The sequence below is a fragment of the Hypanus sabinus genome, chromosome 6, assembly GCF_030144855.1.
Source record: "Hypanus sabinus isolate sHypSab1 chromosome 6, sHypSab1.hap1, whole genome shotgun sequence".
Taxonomy (NCBI): domain Eukaryota; kingdom Metazoa; phylum Chordata; class Chondrichthyes; order Myliobatiformes; family Dasyatidae; genus Hypanus; species Hypanus sabinus.
The window spans coordinates 39493999-39515194 of record NC_082711.1 but is presented as its reverse complement, the minus strand read 5'-3'; the positions used below and the strand labels follow the sequence as shown (position 1 = coordinate 39515194).

At 41.7% G+C, this 21196-nt stretch overlaps 1 protein-coding gene across 7 annotated transcripts in view; it reads right to left on the bottom strand.

The window, feature by feature from the left end:
- nrp1a (neuropilin 1a) overlaps positions 1-21196 on the bottom strand; it is a 189275-nt gene that overhangs the window by 109494 nt on the left and 58585 nt on the right. For all 7 annotated transcript variants that reach the window (XM_059971944.1, XM_059971946.1, XM_059971948.1 and 4 more), the window contains one exon: positions 12879-13106. In XM_059971944.1, coding sequence (XP_059827927.1) covers positions 12879-13106 — 228 coding nt within the window. The remainder of the gene's footprint in view (positions 1-12878; positions 13107-21196) is intronic.

The following is a 21196-nucleotide window of genomic DNA, read 5'->3' as shown; positions in this document are numbered from 1 at the left end:
AATTATTGCATGTGATGTGGGTTAACAACCTTTAATGGCTTGCCCTGTGCCAATTATTTTTATTGCTTTTAGCATCTTTCCCCTGGTTTTTTAAACTGTAAAGGCTGTAATCTCAATGACTACTCCTGTTTTAACTGGAATAATCATCTGAGGATTTTCAGTGACTGATTCAGTTGTGATCACCTGGGCAACCGGTGCTTCTGTGACGAAAAGGGGAGTTTGTATTTGTTCATTCTTTTGTTGTAAAGAGGAAATCCCCACAACTACAATCCTAAGAATTTCTATAGCAACCGTCCATGGCTGATCAATTGATGTTATGAAATTTCTTCTTCAGTCAGACATAGAGATGAATACATAAAACCTTAAAAAAAAACTTAAACAAAATATACTTTATTCAAAAATAAAATTATATACAATAAACCACTCAATGACTCTCAGTCCTTTACAGGTGTTTCCATTACGGTCTTTACATTTCCACACTTTTGCCCCCCAGGTGGCACTCTGTTACTCCATATTTACACAGACTTGTTGAAGGGTATACACCCCGCCCCCCCCCACCCCTCAACTCCCACGGGAGAAAGACCCTAGACTAAGGTCCTTCCCCACCATGCCCTTGCGGTGGCTGCACCAAGTTTCAGTGCGTCCCTCAGCACGTACACCTGCAGCCGAGAACGTGCCAGTCAGCTGCATACCTCCACGGACATCTCCGTGTGCTGGTAGACCATCAAGTTTCGGGCCGACCAAAGAGCATCTTTCACCGAGTTGATGATCTGCCAGCAGCACCGGATGTTGGTCTCCGTGTGCGTCCCCGGGAACAGCCCGTAGATCAGAGAGTCCTCTGTTACGCAGCTGCTGGGGATGAACCTCGACACTGTCCCTTCCATCCTCCTAAGTACAAAAAGGAGAAGACCTTCAGCTTGGCTTTCTCACACACTACAGTCTTTGCCAAACTGAGTACAATCATTACACCAACACATTTGAAGGTGGTGATGGTACCAAAACACTTGCGAACATCTAGTAAAAATGGACAAAATCTTTGCGCACATTGGCAGCCAAAAACTGTTGCAAGAAAAGGCCTGCCATGTCTGGAGGCTGGAATTACCTAATTCAAAATCATCATATTCAAAATTCTGCAGGTAGCTGATATTCAACGAGGAGGTGACCAACTGAGGTTCTAGTGTCATGTTTTATCAATAACTATACTGAACCCAAGAAAAATCATTTGATTTATCTTTCATCAGTTTTCTAATGATGTGCCAAATAGATATGATGAGGGAAATGCAATTTATGTGATATATATATATATAGACTTTCAAAAGGCACTTGATAAAGTACCTGTTGTCATTGAGCCTGAAGCCCACAGTATGAAAGGTATTGAGCAGTATAGTTGAAGAGTTGGCTTTGTGTCTGAAACAGAATAGCAATGAATTGGTTTTTTTTGGACAAGTAAACATCTAAATTGGTGTTGCCATGGGGTACTACGAGGACTATTGCTTTACTTTGGGTATATCAATGGAGAAGAATGCATTTTATAGGAAGAATGAAAGGCACATTTTAAACAGGGTTCAAGATAGAAAGATACAGGTTTAAGTGCATAAAATGCTGGCTGTGACAGGGTAGGCTGAGAAAATAGTTAAAGCAGTAAGTTCCTGAGGAGAAGACTACAGGAGCCAAAGACTTGTTATTCACTAGCTGACTTACAGGACTAGAGTAACGTGTCAGATTTTGGGTGGCACATTGTAGAAAATGTGAAGGCCTCAGAGCATGTGGAGGAGAGAGTAAATGGAATGAGTACTAGCTGTCTGAGTAGATTGGAGAAGCTGGGATTGCTCTCCCGTTACAGAGGAGATTCAGAGGGGATCTGGTTAGAGTCATAGAGACGTACAGCACAGAAACAGGCTCTTTGACCTACCAGAGTGAAGAAAGAAGTTGTTCCTGCTGCATCAGGAACCAAAGGATAGAATGTAAGTGGTAACGGAGCCAAAAGTGACATACATAAGAACTTCAGTTAACGTGAGCGTTGGAAGGACAAGTGGGGACAGATCCAGCTGTGGTGTTCAGAAGAACATGATCAGGGAATCAGAGGTGGAAAGGGTCAGCAATTTTAAATTCCTCAGTGTATTTATTTTGGAGGACCAGTCCTGCCCAGCATGTAAGTGCAATTATGAAGAAAGCATGGCAGTGTCTCTACTTCCTTACAAGATTGCGGAGATTTGGCATGACATCCAAAACTTTGACAAACTTCTATAAATATGTGCTAGAGAGTATATTGACTGGCTGCATCACAGACTGATATGGAAGCACCAATGCTCTTGAACAGAAAATCCTACATAAAGTAGTGGATACAGCCCAGTCCATCATGGGTAAAACCCTCCCCACTATTAAGCACATCTACATGAAACACTGTCACAAGAAAGCATCCATCTTCAGGGACTCCCACCACTCAGGACATGCTCTTTTCTCGCTGCTGCCATCAGGAAGAAGGTACATAAACCTCAGAACTTACACCACCAGGTTCAGGAACAGTCAGTACCCTCAACCATCAGACTCTTGAACCAAAGGGGATAACTTCACTCCACTTCAGCTGTAAAGTGATCGTGCTAACCTCTACGTTATCATACCACTCATTTGTATTGTCTTCATTACACAATGGTGCTTTGACTGATTTTCAGATATTGTAAGCTGTGTTTAAAAACTCAGAGGTTTTAAATAGTGCATCAGGCTGGTTACTATCGTTGGTCATATAAGACATATAAGCTCCCACTTCAGGAGATGTAGATGTAACTATGAAAATGGTCAGGGGAGAGCCAGTGGATGTAGTGTACCTGGACTTCCAGAAAGCTTTTGATAAAGTCCCACATAGGAGATTAGTGGGCAAAATTAGGGCACATGGTATTGGGGGCAGAGTACTGACATGGATTGAAAATTGGCTAGCTGACAGGAAACAAAGAGTAGCGATTAACGGGTCCCTTTCGGAATGGCAGGCTGTGACAAATGGGGTACCGCAAAGTTCAGTGCTGGGACCGCAGCTGTTTATAATATACATTAATGATTTAGATGAAGGGATTAAAAGCAACATTCAATCTAATCTATATTGATTATACATGAAAAGAGTAAAAATAATCATCAAAAGAAAAAGAAAAAAATGTAAAATATAAGAAAAAATGTATATTTAAAGAAATAATTAAAAAAAACTAAACCTTTTTCGCTGATAGTTAATAAGATATTATTATCTTGTTATCAATTCAATTTTAAATCTATTGTGTTCATAACATATGTAATATAATATGTTATGTTTTTTAAAAAAAATTAATAAAAAGATTGAAAAAAGAAAAAAAAAGCAACATTAGCAAATTTGGGTGGCTGGGTGGCAGTGTGAAATGTCAGGAGGATGTTACGAGAATGCAGGGTGACTTGGACAGGTTGGGTGAGTGGGGATATGTATTGCAGATGCAGTTTAATGTGGATAAATGTGAGGTTATCCACTTTGGTGGCAAGAACAGAAAGGCAGATTACTATCTGAATGGAGTCAAGTCAGGAAAAGGGGAAGTACAACGAGATCTAGGTGTTCTTGTACATCAGTCAATGAAAGCAAGCATGCAGGTACAGCAGGCAGTGAAGAAAGCTAATGGCATGCTGGCTTTTATAACAAGAGGAATTGAGTATAGGAGTAAAGAGGTCTTTCTGCAGCTGTACAGGGCCCTGGTGAGACCACACCTGGAGTATTGTGTGCAGTTTTGGTCTCCAAATTTGAGGACAGACATTCTTGCTATTGAGGGAGTGCAACGTAGGTTCACAAGGTTAATTCCCGGAATGGCGGGACTGTCATATGTTGAAAGATTGGAGCGACTGGGTTTGTATACACTGGAATTTAGAAGGATGAGAAGGGATCTGATTGAAACATATAAAATTATTAAGGGATTGGACACGCAAGAGGCAGGAAACATGTTCCTGATGTTGGGGGAGTCCAGAACCAGAGGCCACAGTTTAAGAATAAAGGGTAGGCCATTTAGAACAGAGCTGAGGAAAAACTTATTCACCCAGAGAGTGGTGGATATGTGGAATGCTCTACCCCAGAAGGCAGTGGAGGCCAAGTCTCTGGATGCATTCAAGAGAGAGTTAGATAGAGCTCTTATAGATAGCGGGGTCAAGGGATATGGGGTGAGGGCAGGAACGGGGTACTGATTGTGTATGATCAGCCATGATCACAGTGAATGGCGGTGCTGTCTAGAAGGGCTGACTGGCCTACTCCTGCACCTACTGTCTATTGTCTATTGTCTACAGGGGCAATCAGAGGGAGCACATGAGGAGAAAGTATAGAGGATGAGACCACCTCATACTAGGCTCCAACCCAGCATCACTCCTCGATCCCCCAAAAATGGCAATCAGATAGCACTGCTGGTGCTGCGACAGAGCATCGGAAGCCTGGTTTCCACTCCCTGCTGGCTCCCACTTCAGGAGATGTAGAGCATGCATCCTGTAGGTAGTGTAGCAGTTAGGAAGGGCCACAGCATTAACCTGAGGGCCAATTACGAGCATCGGCTCGATCAAGCACACACCAGCAGCAGGATGATTTTAATAGAGGATTGCAGTACAATAAATGGAGCCAAGAAGATTGATTTATTCATAAATTGTTGAATACAGTTAAAGAGGAAAAAAAGTGACTTAAACATTAGCATGTGGAGAAAAGGAGACAATTCAGGATTTTGATTACTCACAATCAATCTCCCCTATAATTATGCTACCTTCTAAACTAGAAACTAGTATCTTATAAATATGACAGTTCTGCAAATCAAGATCTGAGTGTTCCAAGAGCTGCACTAAATGTGTCATCAAATGGAGGAGCAGGTAGTCTGCAACCCAATACGGGTGACACACTCCTCACACCCCCTCCTACCCTTCCTCACCCCTCACATTGGACATATTAACAACTAACTCAGCCTGCATGTCATACCAGAGCAGTTTTCTCATAAGGGCATATATCATGCAAATAAGAAATAATTTAATTTTCAAGACTAATTATACTTTAAGAAATTACTTTAGTTAGTTTACTTAGTTAGAAGAAGAATGTGGGCTGCCCAGTAGCACTCACATCTACAGTGATGAAATGTTTTGAGAGGTTGGTCATGACTAGACAGAACTCCTGCCCCAACAAGGACCTGGACCCACTGAAATTTGCCTATCGCCACAATAGGTCAATGGCAGACGCAAACTTAATGGCTCTTCACACAGCCTTAGAACACCTGGACAATACAAACACTTATATCAAGATGCTGTTCATGGACTGTGGCTCAACATTTAATACCATCATTCCCATAATCTTGATTGAGAAGTTACAGAACCAGGGCCTCTGTACCTCCCTCTGCAAATGGATCCCCAGCTTCCTAACCGGAAGACCACAATCGGTGTAGATTAGTGATAATATCTCCTTCTTGCCAACAATCAACACTGGTTCACCTCAGGGGTGTGTGCTTAGCCCACTGCTCTACTCTCTATATACACATGACTGTGTGGCTAGGCATAGCCCAAATGCCACCTATAAATTTGCTGATGATACAGCCATTGTTGGTAGAATCTCAGATGGTGACAAGAGGGTGTACAGGAGTTGGATATGCCAACTAGTGGAATGATGCCACAGCAACAAGCTGGCACTCAACGTCAGTAAGACGAAAGAGTTGATTGTGGTCTTCAGGAAGGATAAGACGAAGGAACACATACCAATCCTCATAGAGGGATCAGAAGTGGAGAGAGTGAGCAGTTTCAAGTTCCTGGGTGTCAAGATGTCTGAGGACCTAACCTGGTCCCAACATATCAATGCAGCTATAAAGAAGGTAAGACAGTGACTATACTTCATTAGGAGTTTGAAGAGATTTGGTATGTCAATAAGAACACTCAAAAACTTCTATCGATGTACTGTGGAGAGCATTCTGACAGGCTGCATCACTGTCTGGTATGGGGGGGGGGGGGGAACTACTGCACAGGACCAAAAGAAGCTGCAGAGGGTTGTAAATTTAATTGACTCCATCTTGTGTACTCGCCCACAAAGTACCCAGGACATCTTCAAGGAGCAGAGTCTCAGAAAGGCAGCGTCCATTATTAAGGGTGATTCAGCAACAGCTTCTTCCCCTCTACCATTTGATTCCTAAATGGACATTGAACCCGTGAACACAACCTCACTTTTTAATACATATTATTTGTTTTTGCACAATTTTTAATCTATTCAATATATGTATAATGTAATTGATTTATTATATTATGTATTGTATTGAACTGCTGCTGCTAAGTTAAAAAATTTCACGACACCTGCCAGTGATAATCAACCTGATTCTGATCCTGAAATAACTGAGCATTAATGTAGAATAAATTAATCTGCTTCTAAGACTTTCTGTGCTATATTCTGATTCATATTATCAAGTGTGCCTTTCTAAAGGTAGTCTGAGCCACTGACAAAGAGACCTTTACACATGCTAACTCGGACACACAATTCCCTAGGTGATTGACTTTCAATTTTAAAAAACCAAGAATATCTACCATCTCTTCACAATAAAAATATTCTTGACAAGGTTCCAAGAGTTCAAGAAATCCAAAGATTGCTTGGTCTTAATGGGTTCAGCGCTCAGAATGGAGCCAGCCTTAAATTATTCCATTCATGGCAATGTATGCCTGAAATAACTTCATTGATGAGAAAGCGGGAGATGACACAAAACAAACTGAGATGGATGCTAAGATGTTGATATCAGCAGTTTTTAGCCAATGACAAATATTTTATATACAAACAAGAGACGCATTTCACTTCTTTCTCCTTATTTCTCTTTATGTTTCTTCTACTTCTTTTTCCTATTTTTGTTCTTCCCTATGTGTCAGTAACATCTGTTTACTCCATTCCTTTCCTTCTCTATATTTGCAGCTATTCAAAGAAAAATAATTGGTATATTATCCAATTTTTGATTTTTTTGAATAATGTTGAATAATGAGATATTTTCCAATAAAAATGATTGATAAATGATCAGATATGAATGTAGTGATACATCAGTGGAATGGGTAATCTAGAAATTGCAGGCCAACCAAGGTTACTTTGTTTATATGTTTATTGTTTATGATTCTTATCTCACTTTTTGTCCTTTCCATATTTTTTCATTGACATTTAATATTTTGTACAAGACTAGACCCTCTCCTTTCTCAATATCTTTTCTGTCTTCATATATTTCTACTTTTATGTTTTATTTCTCTTTAATATTGTTACTTCTCAGGTTCTTTGAGGAGTAATTTGCTATGTGATTCTTCAAGGAATACTTCTAGGGTCAAATTACTTATCAGCTGCTTTTGTCATTTATTATCAACTTGGCAGTTCATCTCAACAAAAGGATACTAAATCATAGTAAAAGGACAAGAATAAATATTGTAGGACTGATACCACTAAACAGAGAGGGAGAGATTCAACTCTCCAACCCTGTGGTTTCATGGATTCCAACGGTTCCCAACAAAATACTATGCAGATTTGCCTGGCTCCAAAAGTAGAAGAGTAGGACCATAGAATACCTATTATATCCTACATTATTTAATATCAAATGGAAATTGGTAACATTTCTTAAAATGATGTTTCTACTTTCTCAGAAACAGCTGTGTCTCACAGAAACTTTCTTTCAAACATATCACTTAATAAAAATCTCTGGTGCTTTATGCAGTGATTTCTTTAGAAGCACAGGCATTACGATTTTAAAATTGATTATTATTACAACAGAAAATCCAAACAAGAATTATTTTCTTTTCTCTCCGTAATTGCTCACTTGGATGTCTTAACAAGGCTATAACTGCAGCTCCACAGAGGAGGTTGGATTACCTTATAAACTATGAAAACTGCTCCAGGAGTTTAAAAAGTCATCTGTACACTGAGATTGTGTTACATATGTGCAAATCTCTGATCCAAGCCAGTTGTTAATATATCAAATACATGTAGTTTACATTGTGATACAGTGCTGGGGGGTGTAATGCAAACATGAGACTCTGAAATCATCTTGTGAACAGTTGCTCCAGATATCTATTCACTGGCCTTCTTCCTCTATCTCCCATCCTTTTAATATGCTCTCAGCTCTTGGTAATTTGCCACTAAAGTATCGCTAATCGAGAATATTTATTTTGGACTGAAATAAATTGCCAGTTCTTTGGAACTATTTGAGTGGGCATCAGAACAAAAATAGTTGATGCCTCAGGAGACAAAGGATTGAGATCTGACACCTGATGTCGTGCCAGCTCTTGTAATATTAGAGTCAGTAAAGGAAACAAAGGGGGAATAGTTGTGCTTCGGAATGCCGATCAGTTAATATTTTCCAAATGCATTTGCACTATTTCGATAAACATCTCACACACTGCAATAGATAAAAAATGAATCAAAAGCACCTGTGAAGTTATCTTTCTGAATCTAACTGCATTGAAATAATTCATTTTATATTATTGAAAATCTGATTGACTTTGCAAATAAATAGCTATTTTCCTCATTGCCAATTGTTCTTGTCTTTAATATCAGGCACATAGTTTTAGCATAATCGCTTAAGAACTCACTTTGAAATCCCAGCCTGAGCTGTTGGGAAGGACTTACCTTGGTAGAGTACTAGCATTGGGCAAATTGCCTTTGGTTCCAATCTACACACGAGTCAAGTAAGTAGTAATTCAGTAGACAACAAGGCCTAATGTTATCAAACATTCTCTATATTACAGTTCAAATTACCTTTACGGCACAATTTAGAGGCTAATTACTGTATCTGAAAAATTACTAAAATATTATTTCTTAATCAGAATAATAAATAAACTACGTTACAGCAATTGCTACAGATTCTGGCACTTCCAGATAAAGATTTGTTATATTAATAAATTAATTTCTGCAAGTAATTGTTGCAATAAAATAAATTATCTCAAGGTTATTTTTAGAAAAGCAATTTTAGAAAACTGTTTGATCCCTTGCTTTTGCCCACAACGGACCATGTATTCATTGTACTTGTAATAATCCTAGAAATATCCATCAAATGAATTCTGTAAAAGTATATTTGGTGGTATTCATGAACTTTGACCTACTTTCTTGTTGAAGTCTGTCTAATTTACTGTCTCAGTTAATAGCAGTCTTAGACAATTAGCATTATGCAATGGAAAATGGAAAGTAGGAGAATGCAACAGTGTCCCATAGCTTTGTGCAAGGATCTCTTCTGATTTTCAAATGATTCGGACATGGGTACAAACAATTGCTGAAAACAAATTTAAAAGGAATAGCATCAAAAGAGATTTTACATGGATACACATTTTAGGAAAACAGCATAAAAACATCAATAAATTGAAGGAGTTTCAGGCTGATCTCCCCCAGGCTTGTCTCTTCTGTACCAATTCCACACAACCATCGACTCCACAACCTTTCAGGGCATGAGAAAAGCAATTGGGACATTACATTGATGTACAAGTCATTGGTGAAACCATATTTGGAGTATTGTTCTGGTCCTTAGAAGGATGGATGATATTAAGCGGAAATGATGCATGAAAGATTCATGAGGATGTTATCTGGACTATAGCACTTCAATTATAACGAAAAGCTGAAATTTTTTTCCTATGAGAGTTGGAAGCTGTGAGGTGATGTTACATATGCATATGAAATCTTGAGGGGCATAGATAGGCACAGTCTTTTTCCCAGGGTAGGGGAGTCTAAAACTAAAGGGCATTATTATAAGATGAAAGGAGGAAGGTTTAAAACAGATCTGAGGGGCAAGCTTTTCACAGAAAGGGTGCTAGGTTATGGAATGAGTTGCCAGCAGAATCCTTAGTGGCTATCATAATTACAACGTTTAAAATATATTTAGACAATTACATGGATAGGAAAGGTTCACTGGGATATAGGTCAAACTAGGTAAATTAGTTGGTTGGTATGGATTTGTTGGGCCAAAGGGCCTGTTTCCTAGCTACACAATTCTGTAAATCAATAACTCTAAATGATTGTTGCCTCATCTTTTAACTATGCTCTCCAATCAAGACTCCCTCACTATCTCTACATCTACCCTGTCATGTCTCTTCAGGATCATACTTGTGACGAGGAAAATAGTCACAATAAGTATGGACCAAATGGCAAGATACTTAATAAAAGAGGAAGCATAAATCTGAGAGTGGGTATTCATAAACCTGTAAAAGTGAAAATGGGGATAGCAGAACAATAGAACCTTGGAATCACTACATAAGGATATTAAATAGAAAGACAAGAAAAGAGGCTGAATGGCTATGTCAAATAATGCAAGCCATTCCATTAGTGCCAAGGAATATAGAGCTAAGGAAAGAACACAGTGAAGATTTACTAGAATGATACCAGGAATTAAAATCATAGTTATGAAAAATATTTGAACTATTATGGCTTTCATCTCTCAAACTGAAGAGTAATGAAAGGCTTTGAATGGATAAATAATTGAAAATTGTTTCTACTGGTTGGTGAACTGGTAACAAGGATTTGCACTAGACGAACAAAGAGAGCTCTTAGAAGCAATTATAAATCGTGGTGGATTGTTAGAATAAGAACAAGAAGCTATCGAGGCTGAAAATCTAACATAATTTAGAAAGCAATTGAATATGTTCTTGAAAAAGGAAGCATGTTGAAAGATATGAGGGAAGACCATAGAAATCGATGAGAAAAGATAGCATCAGATGAAGAGTTAACAGCAACAGAAGAGTAATAAAGCAAATTCATGCTGTAATTTCTATAATTCATAAGATTTTAAATCACAGTAACAGAGATCCAAAGGAGAACTATTATTTCGAAATTAATGAACTGTCTGTTGCTCATAGCATCCCTGAGCTCACCACTGCATCAGTATTTCCATGATTAATGCCTCCCAACTTCAAATTACCATCCTAAAAAGCTATCTCCCCCACCGCCAATCCTTTCGATTTTCACTGTGTTGAAATTACAAGTCATCACACATAACTGGGCACATTTTTTGCAGGCGTTTTCTTGATAGTCCACCTCAGCTTGAGGAGAAGAGGTACAGAAACCTACTCATATTGGTCTCTGCACTTTCTAAAGATGTGCCACGACATTTCCAGGCAGAACGTAAATCACTTCACATAAATTCATCTATTTTAACTCCTTCCAGAAACCTCAAATCTATGAAGTCACTTAACCCCCTCTGGTCTCTCATCCTTGAATCCTCAGCTTATCAAATGATGCTTGACACCACCGAATCATTTCTTTTTGTTTCTTCCAACTTATCAGCCCTTGACTTTCCCTCACTCCATCTGTGGAGCTACTCAGGCCCAACCTCTGAGATATCCTTTCCAAATCTTTTGCTCACTCACTTACTTTTGGATAAAAAATTAAATCTCTTCCTTGTTTATGTCTGGTGATCTGCCCTCCTTGTCTCAAGATTTTATCTAGTTAGACAGCTCTCAGGCATCTTGGAAGGTTTGATGACAGCAGTATTTAAACAGAGACATGAAAGACTGCAGATGCTGGAAGCTTAGAACACAGTGGGTCACAACAGCAGGGCTAAGAATGTAGAAGGGAGGTAGCCTCCACAGTGAGGTGAGAGGGCAGGAACAAAGGAAGAGCAGGCAAGGGATAGGTAAATCCATGTGTGGGCAGGGTTAATTGGCAGACGGAGACCATCGAGGTTGGGGGAAAGGTGGCAGCTGCCAGGAGCTGATGGTGGAGAAAACAAGGGACTTCAGATTATGGAATCTGATAGGGAAGGAGTGGGATGAGCAAAACCAGATGTGGGAGGGATGGTGGGCAGATGGGAACAGTGAGGGGAGGAGATAGAGGATCCATTAGGTAGAGTGTGTGCATGATAAGCAGATGGAATCAGCTGGGAGAGGGGATGGAAACTGGATATGGGATTTGGAAAGGAGGGTGTGTGTGAGAGGACCTGGCTGGATGAGAAGGAGAGAGAAAGGAATAGAGGGGAAGCAGATGACACGAAAATGGAGAATGCAAGAGATTCTGCAGATGCTGGAAATCCAGCATAACACACACAAAATACTGGAGCAAGACAGCAGGTCAGGCAGCATCAACAGAAAGGAATAAACAGTCGACGTTTCAGGCCAAGACCAAAAAGGGTCCTGATGAAGGGTCTCAGCCCAAGATACTGCGCGACCTCCAGCATTTTGTATGTGACTATGAAAATGGGGAACACAATGTTAGAATTCATTGTTAGTGGACAACCCAGGTGGAATGTGAGATGCTGTTCCTTTTATTTGCATTTGTTCTTACCCAGGCAGTGGAGGACAGAGAAATGGGTGTGTGAATGGAGAGGAGAGTTGAAGTGTCTTGCAACCAACAGCTCAAGAAGGGCACTGCAGTCAGAGCACAGGTGGTCAGCAAAGCTATTGAAGTGTCTGCACTTAACCATTGGAACAGAGGTTACTGCATCTTCTTCCTGTTTGCCATTGCTTTTCATTATATTAAAATACATAATGGTTTTGAAGAAGTGGAGTTTATTGTTTTAAAAGAAAATTACTTTGTTTTAACTAGAAATATTGCTTGTTGCTATTCAAAACTTCCCTTCATTGAAAGAAAACACCAACATTCTGCAAAGCTGTATCAGTATCATGACACTACACAAAATACTAACTATATCTTTTCCTCCAATGTTTAAAAACATCTGTTGGATAAAAATGGTAACTTCTAACTTGCAGTGGTTTCCAGTACAGCTGTTCCAGCAGATTATGAATAAGCTCCATAATATCCAATTTAATATCTTGTTTTATTATCAACAACATTCTAATTACAACTTGAAATATGTAATGACAACCTTGCTCAATTTTAATGCCGTATCAGTGCATTTCTGTATATGTGGCTTCCAGTTTTCATATTGCTAAACTAAGCAGAATTTCTGGGGGATAAAAACTGTTCTTACCTCCTGGAAAACCATCCCAAATTTCTAATCTGTCAAAGCGGCATAACATTCCTTCTTGCATATTGCTATCCGGTTCCAGGTCAAAGCTTTCAAACTCCAGAAGAATCTCTGCCGTGGCTGGTGCAAAGATCATATATGTGCATTCCAGATTATTTGGGTATTTGTCAGGAAACCCAGGTGATTTGATCTCTGCACTTTGCTTGGTGAAATTTCTAGAACATTCTGGACCTGAAATACAGAACAAAAGGTTAAGTGGTTCAGTGTTGGGTGGGACATAATTTAGGTGTTTGATATGTTAAGATTAATTCTACTCCAAAATTTCTTTCCTCAGGATTTCTTGCGCACTGTTAACTACCCCCTCACTCAAACACAAGTAAGAGGACATCAGGATGATGTTTTCAGCTTTCAAAGAAGTTATGATACATGCTTTGATAAATCTCTATATTCTTCAACCGAAACCTCAGCTAAGCATCTCTAAATCCTAAATTTAGACACAAAAGTTAGAGACTTTACTTCTGTGCATCTCAAAGCCCCCGAGAAACTTCGTGGAACGTCAGGACCTTGTAATGCCAGCCTTCCATGGGAAGTTCCAGTGGACATATGGAGGAAGTATTTTGGGAGAGTCAGGTTAATAGACTAATACTAGTTATAGTAAATGTGTGTGTCTCTTTGAGTTAGCTTTCACCCCAAACCAAGCAAATACTTGTAGCACACGTGTTAAGCTTTCCTTGTGGATCTCTGCCATAACTTCACTGCCTCGTATATTGAACAATCAGTTCTAAGTGTTGTCAAATTCGTGTTACCTTAAAAAGGTAACAATTGGCTGGGTTTGCATTCCCATAACTGGTGCCATATGTAAACAGCGACAACACTGCTGGGAAGCAGGCGGTAAGTGATGACCTGAAGCACATAATCAGTGGGTAGCACAGATGAAAATAGGTGAGACATGAGATGCTATTGCTGCCAAAACTGGATTATTGAAAATCCATGGAGTAACTTCAGTAATTTACACCTGGTAATCAAGCTAACCCATCATTAATTGGAGAACATAATGATCAGAGACCAATGCAGTCATCTCGCTTAACAATAATTGTAGCCTTTAACATAAAAGCCTGTTTTGTAAGGTTTAGTAGCTTGGCTGTATGCGACTTCCAGCACTAAATATAATGGCATTCCTAATACTGCACAATGCATGGTTGAGGAATTTCAGCTGCCCGCTGGAGAAACAGTAATTGCACGTTTCCTGTTGTTAATTTAAATTTTAAAGAAGGTTTTATGTGCAAATGGCAGTTTTTTACTAACACCAGTGGGATGCACAGGTCTCTGCAAACTGAGGGAGTCCTGGTGTATGTTTCCACAGGGAGTGATTCTGCTTGCACACCAGATGCGACCTATCATGCACTGACACACAGGGTGGAAGAGTTAATGCATACAGCATGTGCCCACCATTGCTTTCCAGGTTGAACCGTGTTGACACAGGTGTTTCTATAAAATGTAATGAAATGATACATAGCGGTAGTTAGTGCAAGGTTTGCACACACACATATACATTTTCCACTTTATTCTATGCAACATTGGAAAGAAAAAGGCTCATATCTCATGATACAAAGCCTCTTCACTGTTATCAAAATTAGCTCCAAGTATCAGTAAGTCACTCATATTTGCAAAATATTTTAATACTTCCATATTAAAAAATTTGAGGCAGCAATTTCCATTTAACTTATAAAGTCCTGCAGTGGTACTCTAGGATCGTAAAATCTTCAGACTAGCAGCTTCAACTGTCACTGGCCTTTCACGTCAACCAGGGAATGGCACCTTTTCTGTTCTGTGAGACACCAATTGCTATTTCAATTTTATCCAATTTCATGAAATCATATGGAGATGAGGCTATCCTTCAACAACCCTTTTACAATAATCCTACATTCATCCCATTTTTTATTTTCCCCACTTTCTCATCAACTCTACTAAGTTCTATAACTCCTTTTCACTGTAACTCCCTGGGTCGCCTCAGGCTCACTCAGCTCGTTTCCGTCTAGGGGGAGCAGCCTTCGGCCCCGCCAAACTGGGTAATCAGCTGGTGTGGATGCTGTGTGATGTCCCCGCCTCGCCCAAAACCAGACAGTACACCATATGCGATTAAATGAGTACAATTTATAAAGGTTACTATAACTAAGTGATTAATAACGATACATGAAGAGAAAATTAAAGAAAAGGTGCCAAACTTAAGTCCAAACCACTTCGTGCACAACCGTTGGAGCTCAATTACTGAAGTCTGCTGGCCACTATTCGATCCCCTCCGAACTCCTCGACTCGCAGCTCAGGACCCTCTGAACTCCTCGACTCTCCAAACAGCTCAGGACCCTCCGAGTGGTCAACCAAGCACATCTAGCTTCATCCCCCCCCCCCCCGGAGAATCTCCCGGCCTCGGACCCCCCTTTGGGGTCCGATCCTCGCCCAGCTTAGAGCATTGTGTCCTCTCTCTCGACCCCCTCGTGCCAATCTGCCCAAAAGCCCGTCAACAAAAGCTTACAGACTCAGAAGAAACACTCACTCATGCCCCACACTGCACACAGCTAACCCTCCCCGCTACACCTGACTCAATGGGAGAAGGGCCAAAGGTCTCTTCCTCAGTCGAGGGAAAGTCAGCAAAAGGCAGCATGTTCCACACATCCAGCACATCATCCATCGAATCTGTATTCTTCCTCATTCCTGTGATCGGTAGCTGCTGTTTGATCTTCTCCAAACGGAAACACGTGGCCTGCACTGCTCCCGCAGTCTCTTCAGCCTCCTTTTCAGTATTCACTGCACTTCTCTCCAGCTTTTTCTTCCTCATGACTTCTTCCAGATCAACTTTCAGGTTTTGCACTTCATTTGAACTGTCGATGGTCATCTTCAGGTTCCCTTCAAGCTTCCGCTTCTCTCTTCTGAGATTTGTCTGTAATTTCTTCACCTCTGCAAACTCCCCTCTCCGGGTTCTCAGTTTGCTATTACCCTCAGTCAGACAACTTTCTTCATTCTCTCCAACTTGTAAGTCTTCCGAATGGTTCCAGATCACTTTCTCCAGTCTCTCCGTCTTCATTTCAAACTTGATTCCGTAGAGACAGTCTCTCACGAGCTGCGACCTTCGCCAGCCATGGCACATGTCCCGAAAACACTTTAACTCGGTAGTTCTCAGCTGCTCCTGCAACAACCTCACTTCATATTCTTCTGAGGCAAATCCAAATACCAAGAGATCATCCACATACACCAAAACTCCAAACGCCTCCACATCCCCTATGGTCTTCCACCTGCCCCGCAGGAAGGTTGCAAGGGCTCCAGATATGCCCTGTGGCATCTTTTCGGACCCGAAGACTCCTAGGGAATTTATAACGGCCGTCTTCTCCTTGTTGGCCCCACTCATCGGGATCTGGCAACATCCACTCCTCAGATCCAGCACCTTAAACCACATCGCACCACTCAGATAGGCCATCGCCTCTTCGGCCCTCAGGGCCATATTCTGGTCACTGACAGTGCGCCTCTTCAATGCAATATAATCCATACACATGCTGCCTACGTCTTCCACGGCTGTAGGGGCCAGTCGCCGCAACCTCTCTCTCTCCGAGGTGTCTTCAGCAGTCAACTCCCCTCCCTTGTGGTATTTTGCAGCGTCCACGAAGAGGGTCTCACCCTCAGATACTTCCCCCAGGCCGTACCACCACTGGCTCTTGTTTGAATTCGGTATCAGCCCAATGCTGCTACACACGTCCGCACAAGCAGCTCGAAACCCTGGGTGCGTCGACAATGCCTCCAAACAGCACTCACCCGCCTCCTCCGGGCAGGCTCCCAAGCGCACCAGCAGGATTTTGGTTCTCTCTAGAACAGAAACGCTGCCCGTCTCAACAGGGTCCGGACATATCAGCATTAACGATTCATGAACCTCAGTCTCCTCCACATTTGCCTCTAAGAACTCCATTTTCACTGACCAACAACCGTTGTCTGGATAATCACCGGCACTGGTACCCCGAATCTCCAGTGTCCTCAATGTCGTCAAGGGTAAATGCTTCCAAAAATGGTTATGAAACAAACTGTACAGCAACTTCACCGGCGCCCCGGTGCCGAGGATGGCTTTAACTTGACTTCCATCCATCCGTAACAACACCTGTGCGCTTGGTCCCTCTAAGCCTTCAGGAATAGGGTCTGCTCCTTTCGGGAGTTCCTTGGTACATTGCTGGGAACGTGCTCCCCCAGAAACCCCAAGCCGTTCCCCCACTGGGCCTCCTCTAAGTTTCCCGACACCTCTCAAATCAACGGAACAACTGATCCCCTTGACAGATCCCCTTGGCACCACAAGCAATTTATCTGTCCCCCTAGGCAAAAAGGGATACCCTAAAAATTTCCCACCAATCTCCTGCCACAGATATAATAAGACCCCCAGTTGTGGCATTTGACTTCCAGTCAAACCACACACATTTTCCCACACTTTCCCAGAACTGGCAGCGGTAACTTCGAGGTAATTGCGCCTGACAGCTCTAACAAAGTCACCAGCCCGCCTACTCAAACTTTCAACCCGTCCCTGTCGCTTTTCCTCAGCCAAGCACTGCCACTCACCCAACAACTGAGAGGTCCGCTCCGCCCACGCCTCCGCCCCTTTAGGGCTGGACATTATTCCAATAACCGGGCGGAGCTCACCACTGCTGAAACATCCCAACCTGTCACTCCTCACTCTCCAAACAGTACAGACAACCCACGGTCCCACCACCATTTCGTCAGCCAACAGCAACCACCCCACCCAACACACACACAGCGATAACCAGCAATCGCACACCCACAAAGGCACACCAGCTCTTCGCCGCAGACACAATTTAAAGAGGGTGATCACACAGCTTCCACAGAAATCAACCCTGGACGAGCCCCCACAATGTAACCCCCTGGGTCGCCTCAGGCTCGCTCAGCTCGTTTCCGTCTAGGGGGAGCAGCCTTCGGCCCCGCCAAACTGGGTAATCAGCTGGTGTGGATGCTGTGTGATGTCCCCGCCTCACCCAAAACCAGACAGTACACCATATGCGATTAAATGAGTACAATTTATAAAGGTTACTATAACTAAGTGATTAATAACGATACAGTATATATGAAGAGAAAATTAAAGAAAAGGCGCCAAACTTATCAAAGTCCAAACCACTTCGTGCACAACCGTTGGAGCTCAATTACTGAAGTCTTCTGGCCACCATTCGATCCCCTCCGAACTCCTCGACTCTCCAAACAGCTCAGGACTCTCCGAGTGGTCAACCAAGCACATCTAGCTTCATCCCCCCCCCCTCGGAGAATCTCCCAGCCTCGGACCCCCCTTTGGGGTCCGATCCTCGCCCAGTTTAGAGCATTGCATCCTCTCTCTCGACCCCCTTGCGCCGATCTGCCCAAAAGCCCGTCAATAAAAGCTTACAGGCTCAGAAGAAAGAACGTTAATCCCCATTTGGTTTACAAAGGAATACCATTCTCGTTATCAGTAAATTAGCATTCCTGCTAGTTAACAAAAGGAAACCCTTTCCCAACAGTAACAAAGAAAAAAAAAGAAACCCCCTTTACATCACATTTGGCATAACTTAGAGTGATCATTCCACTTACCAACTTGCATGACTTTAGGGAGTGAGAGCCAACTAGACCACCCAGAGGAAAGTCACGCAGTCTCAGGGAGAATGTGCAAACTCCAGACCCTCCATTCATTCCGTTGGGTCCCAAATGGTGCAGTTTGAGAACCACTGGCCAACCACTAACATCCCAGCCAAAAGATGTTTCTATTTTACGGACAAGGCCTAAAAGTAGAATCACAACAACCTCCTGGAGCAGCTGGAAACTCCACAGCTAGAGATGATTCTGTTCCCATCTGTGATCTCATGTATGCTTACGATCACATTTTTAGACAGTAGGTAGCAATCAGGAACAAGGAAGAAATTAGACCATAAAATCCTAAGACATGGGAGTAGTAATGGGCCATTCAGCCCTTTGAGTCTTATCTGCCATTCCATCAAGGCTGAGTTATTATCCATCGCCACTCCATTCTCCTCCATTCTGCCTGTAACCTTTGATGTCCTGACTAATCAAGAACTTATCAGCCTCCACCTTAAATATGTCCAATGACTTAACCTGCATAGTCCTCTATGGCAATGAGTTCCACAGATTTACCACCCTTTAGCTAAAGAAATTTTTCTTCATCTCTGTTCTAAATGGATGCCCCTCAATTCTGAGGATGTGCCTTCCTGTCCTAGACTCCTCTCCATATCCACTCTGTCTAGGCTTTTCAATAATCAATAGGTGTCAAAAGCATCCCCCTCATTCTTCTAAACTTCAGAGAGTAGAGCCAGAGCCCTCAAACACTCCTTATATTTCAACCCTTTCATTCCTGGGATCATTCTCATGAACCTGCTCTGGACCTTTCCAATGCCAGCTCATCTTTTCTCGGATAAGGGACCCAAAACACTTCACGATACTCCAAATGCAGTCTGAGCAATGCCTTATAAAACCTCAGCATTACACCCTTACTTTTGTCGTCTAGTCCACTTGAAATGAATGCTAACATTGCATATGCCTTTCTTTAGCACTGACTCAACCTGTAAGTTAATATTTAGCAAATTCTGCACAAGGACTCCCAAATTCCTTTTCACCTCTGATTTTTGAATTTTCTCCCCATTCAGAAAATAGTCCATAGCTTTATTCCTTCTGCCAAAGTGCATGACCATGCACTTCCCTAAACTATATTCCATCTGCCACTTCTTTGCCCAAATCTGTCTGAGCCCTCTGCAGACTCCCTGTTTCCTCAACATTACCTGCTCCTCCGCTTATTTTTGATTCATCTGCAAACTTGACAACAAAGCCATCAATTCCTTCATCCAAACCACTGACACACACTGTGAAAAGGAGTGGTCCCAACATTGACCCCTGCAGCATATAACTAATCAAAAGGGGGCCTTTGCTGGCAGCCACCCAGCAAAGGCCCCCTTTACTCCAACTCTTTGCCTCCTGCCATTTAGCCAGTCTCCTCTCCATTCTAGTACCTTTACTGTAATACACGTTCTCTTATCTTGTTAGGCAGCCTTATGCACAGAATACTGTCAAAGGCCATCCGAAAGTCCAAATAGACAACATTCACTGACTCTCCTTTGGTTATCCTACATGGTATTTCCTCAAAGAATTCCAACAAATTTGTCAGCCAAAATTTCCCCTTAAGGAAAGCATGCTGATTTTGGCCTTTTTGATCAATTGCCTCCAAGTACTCCAAAACCTCATCCTCCATAATCAAATCCAGCATCCTTCCAATCACTGAAATTAGGCTAACAGAGCTATAATTTCCTCTCTCCCTTCTTTCTCAAAGAGTAGAGTGACATATGCAATTTTCCAGTCTTTAGGAACCATTCCAGAAACTAGTGATTGTTGAAAGATCATGACTAATCCCTTCACAATCTCTACCCTGGGGTGTAGTCCCTGAGGTTCAGGTGACTTCCATTATCTACTTCAGGCTTTTAAGCTTCCCAAGCACCTTCTCCCGAATAATAGCCATGACACCCACTTCCACCCCATGACACACTCGCATTTCTGGCATTCTGCTAGTGTCTCATTGGCTAGCTTACGTTAATATTTCTTTTTTCCCCTCTTTATTTTCTTTTTGGTTGCCTTCTATTGGTTTTTAAAATCTTCTGAATTCTCTAACTTCCCACTAATTTTTGCTGTATTATATGCCTTCTCTTTAGCTTTTATGTTGTTTTTGACTTCCCTTGTCCGCAATAGTTGACTTAAACTCTTATAGAAATCTTCTTCATCTTTGGCATGTATCTTTCCCATGCCTTCAAGTATCTCCCAGAAACACCAGCTATTGCTATTCTGCCGTCCAATTCCACCCAATCCAGAATTGCCATTCCTCTAGTGGGCTCAACCACAAGCTGGTACAGAAAGTCATCTCATAGGCATTCTACAAATTTGCTCTCTTGGGATCCAGTTCCAACCTGATTTTCCCAAGTTGCTTGCATATTGAAATCCCCCATGATTCATGGGCACTCTACAAATTCACTCTCTTGGGATCCAGCACCAACCTAATTTTCCCAATCTACCTGCATATTGAAATCCCCTGTGATTCACAGGCACTGTACAAATTTGCTCTCTTGAGATCCAACACCAACCTGATTTCCTGAACTACCCACTTATTGAAATCCCCCATGATTATTGTAACATTGCCCTTTAGACATGCCTTTTCTATCTCCCATTGTAATTTGTAGCTCACATCCTAGCTACTTTTCGGAGGCCTGTACATAACTCGTATCAGGATTTTTTCACTCTTGCAGGTTCTTAAC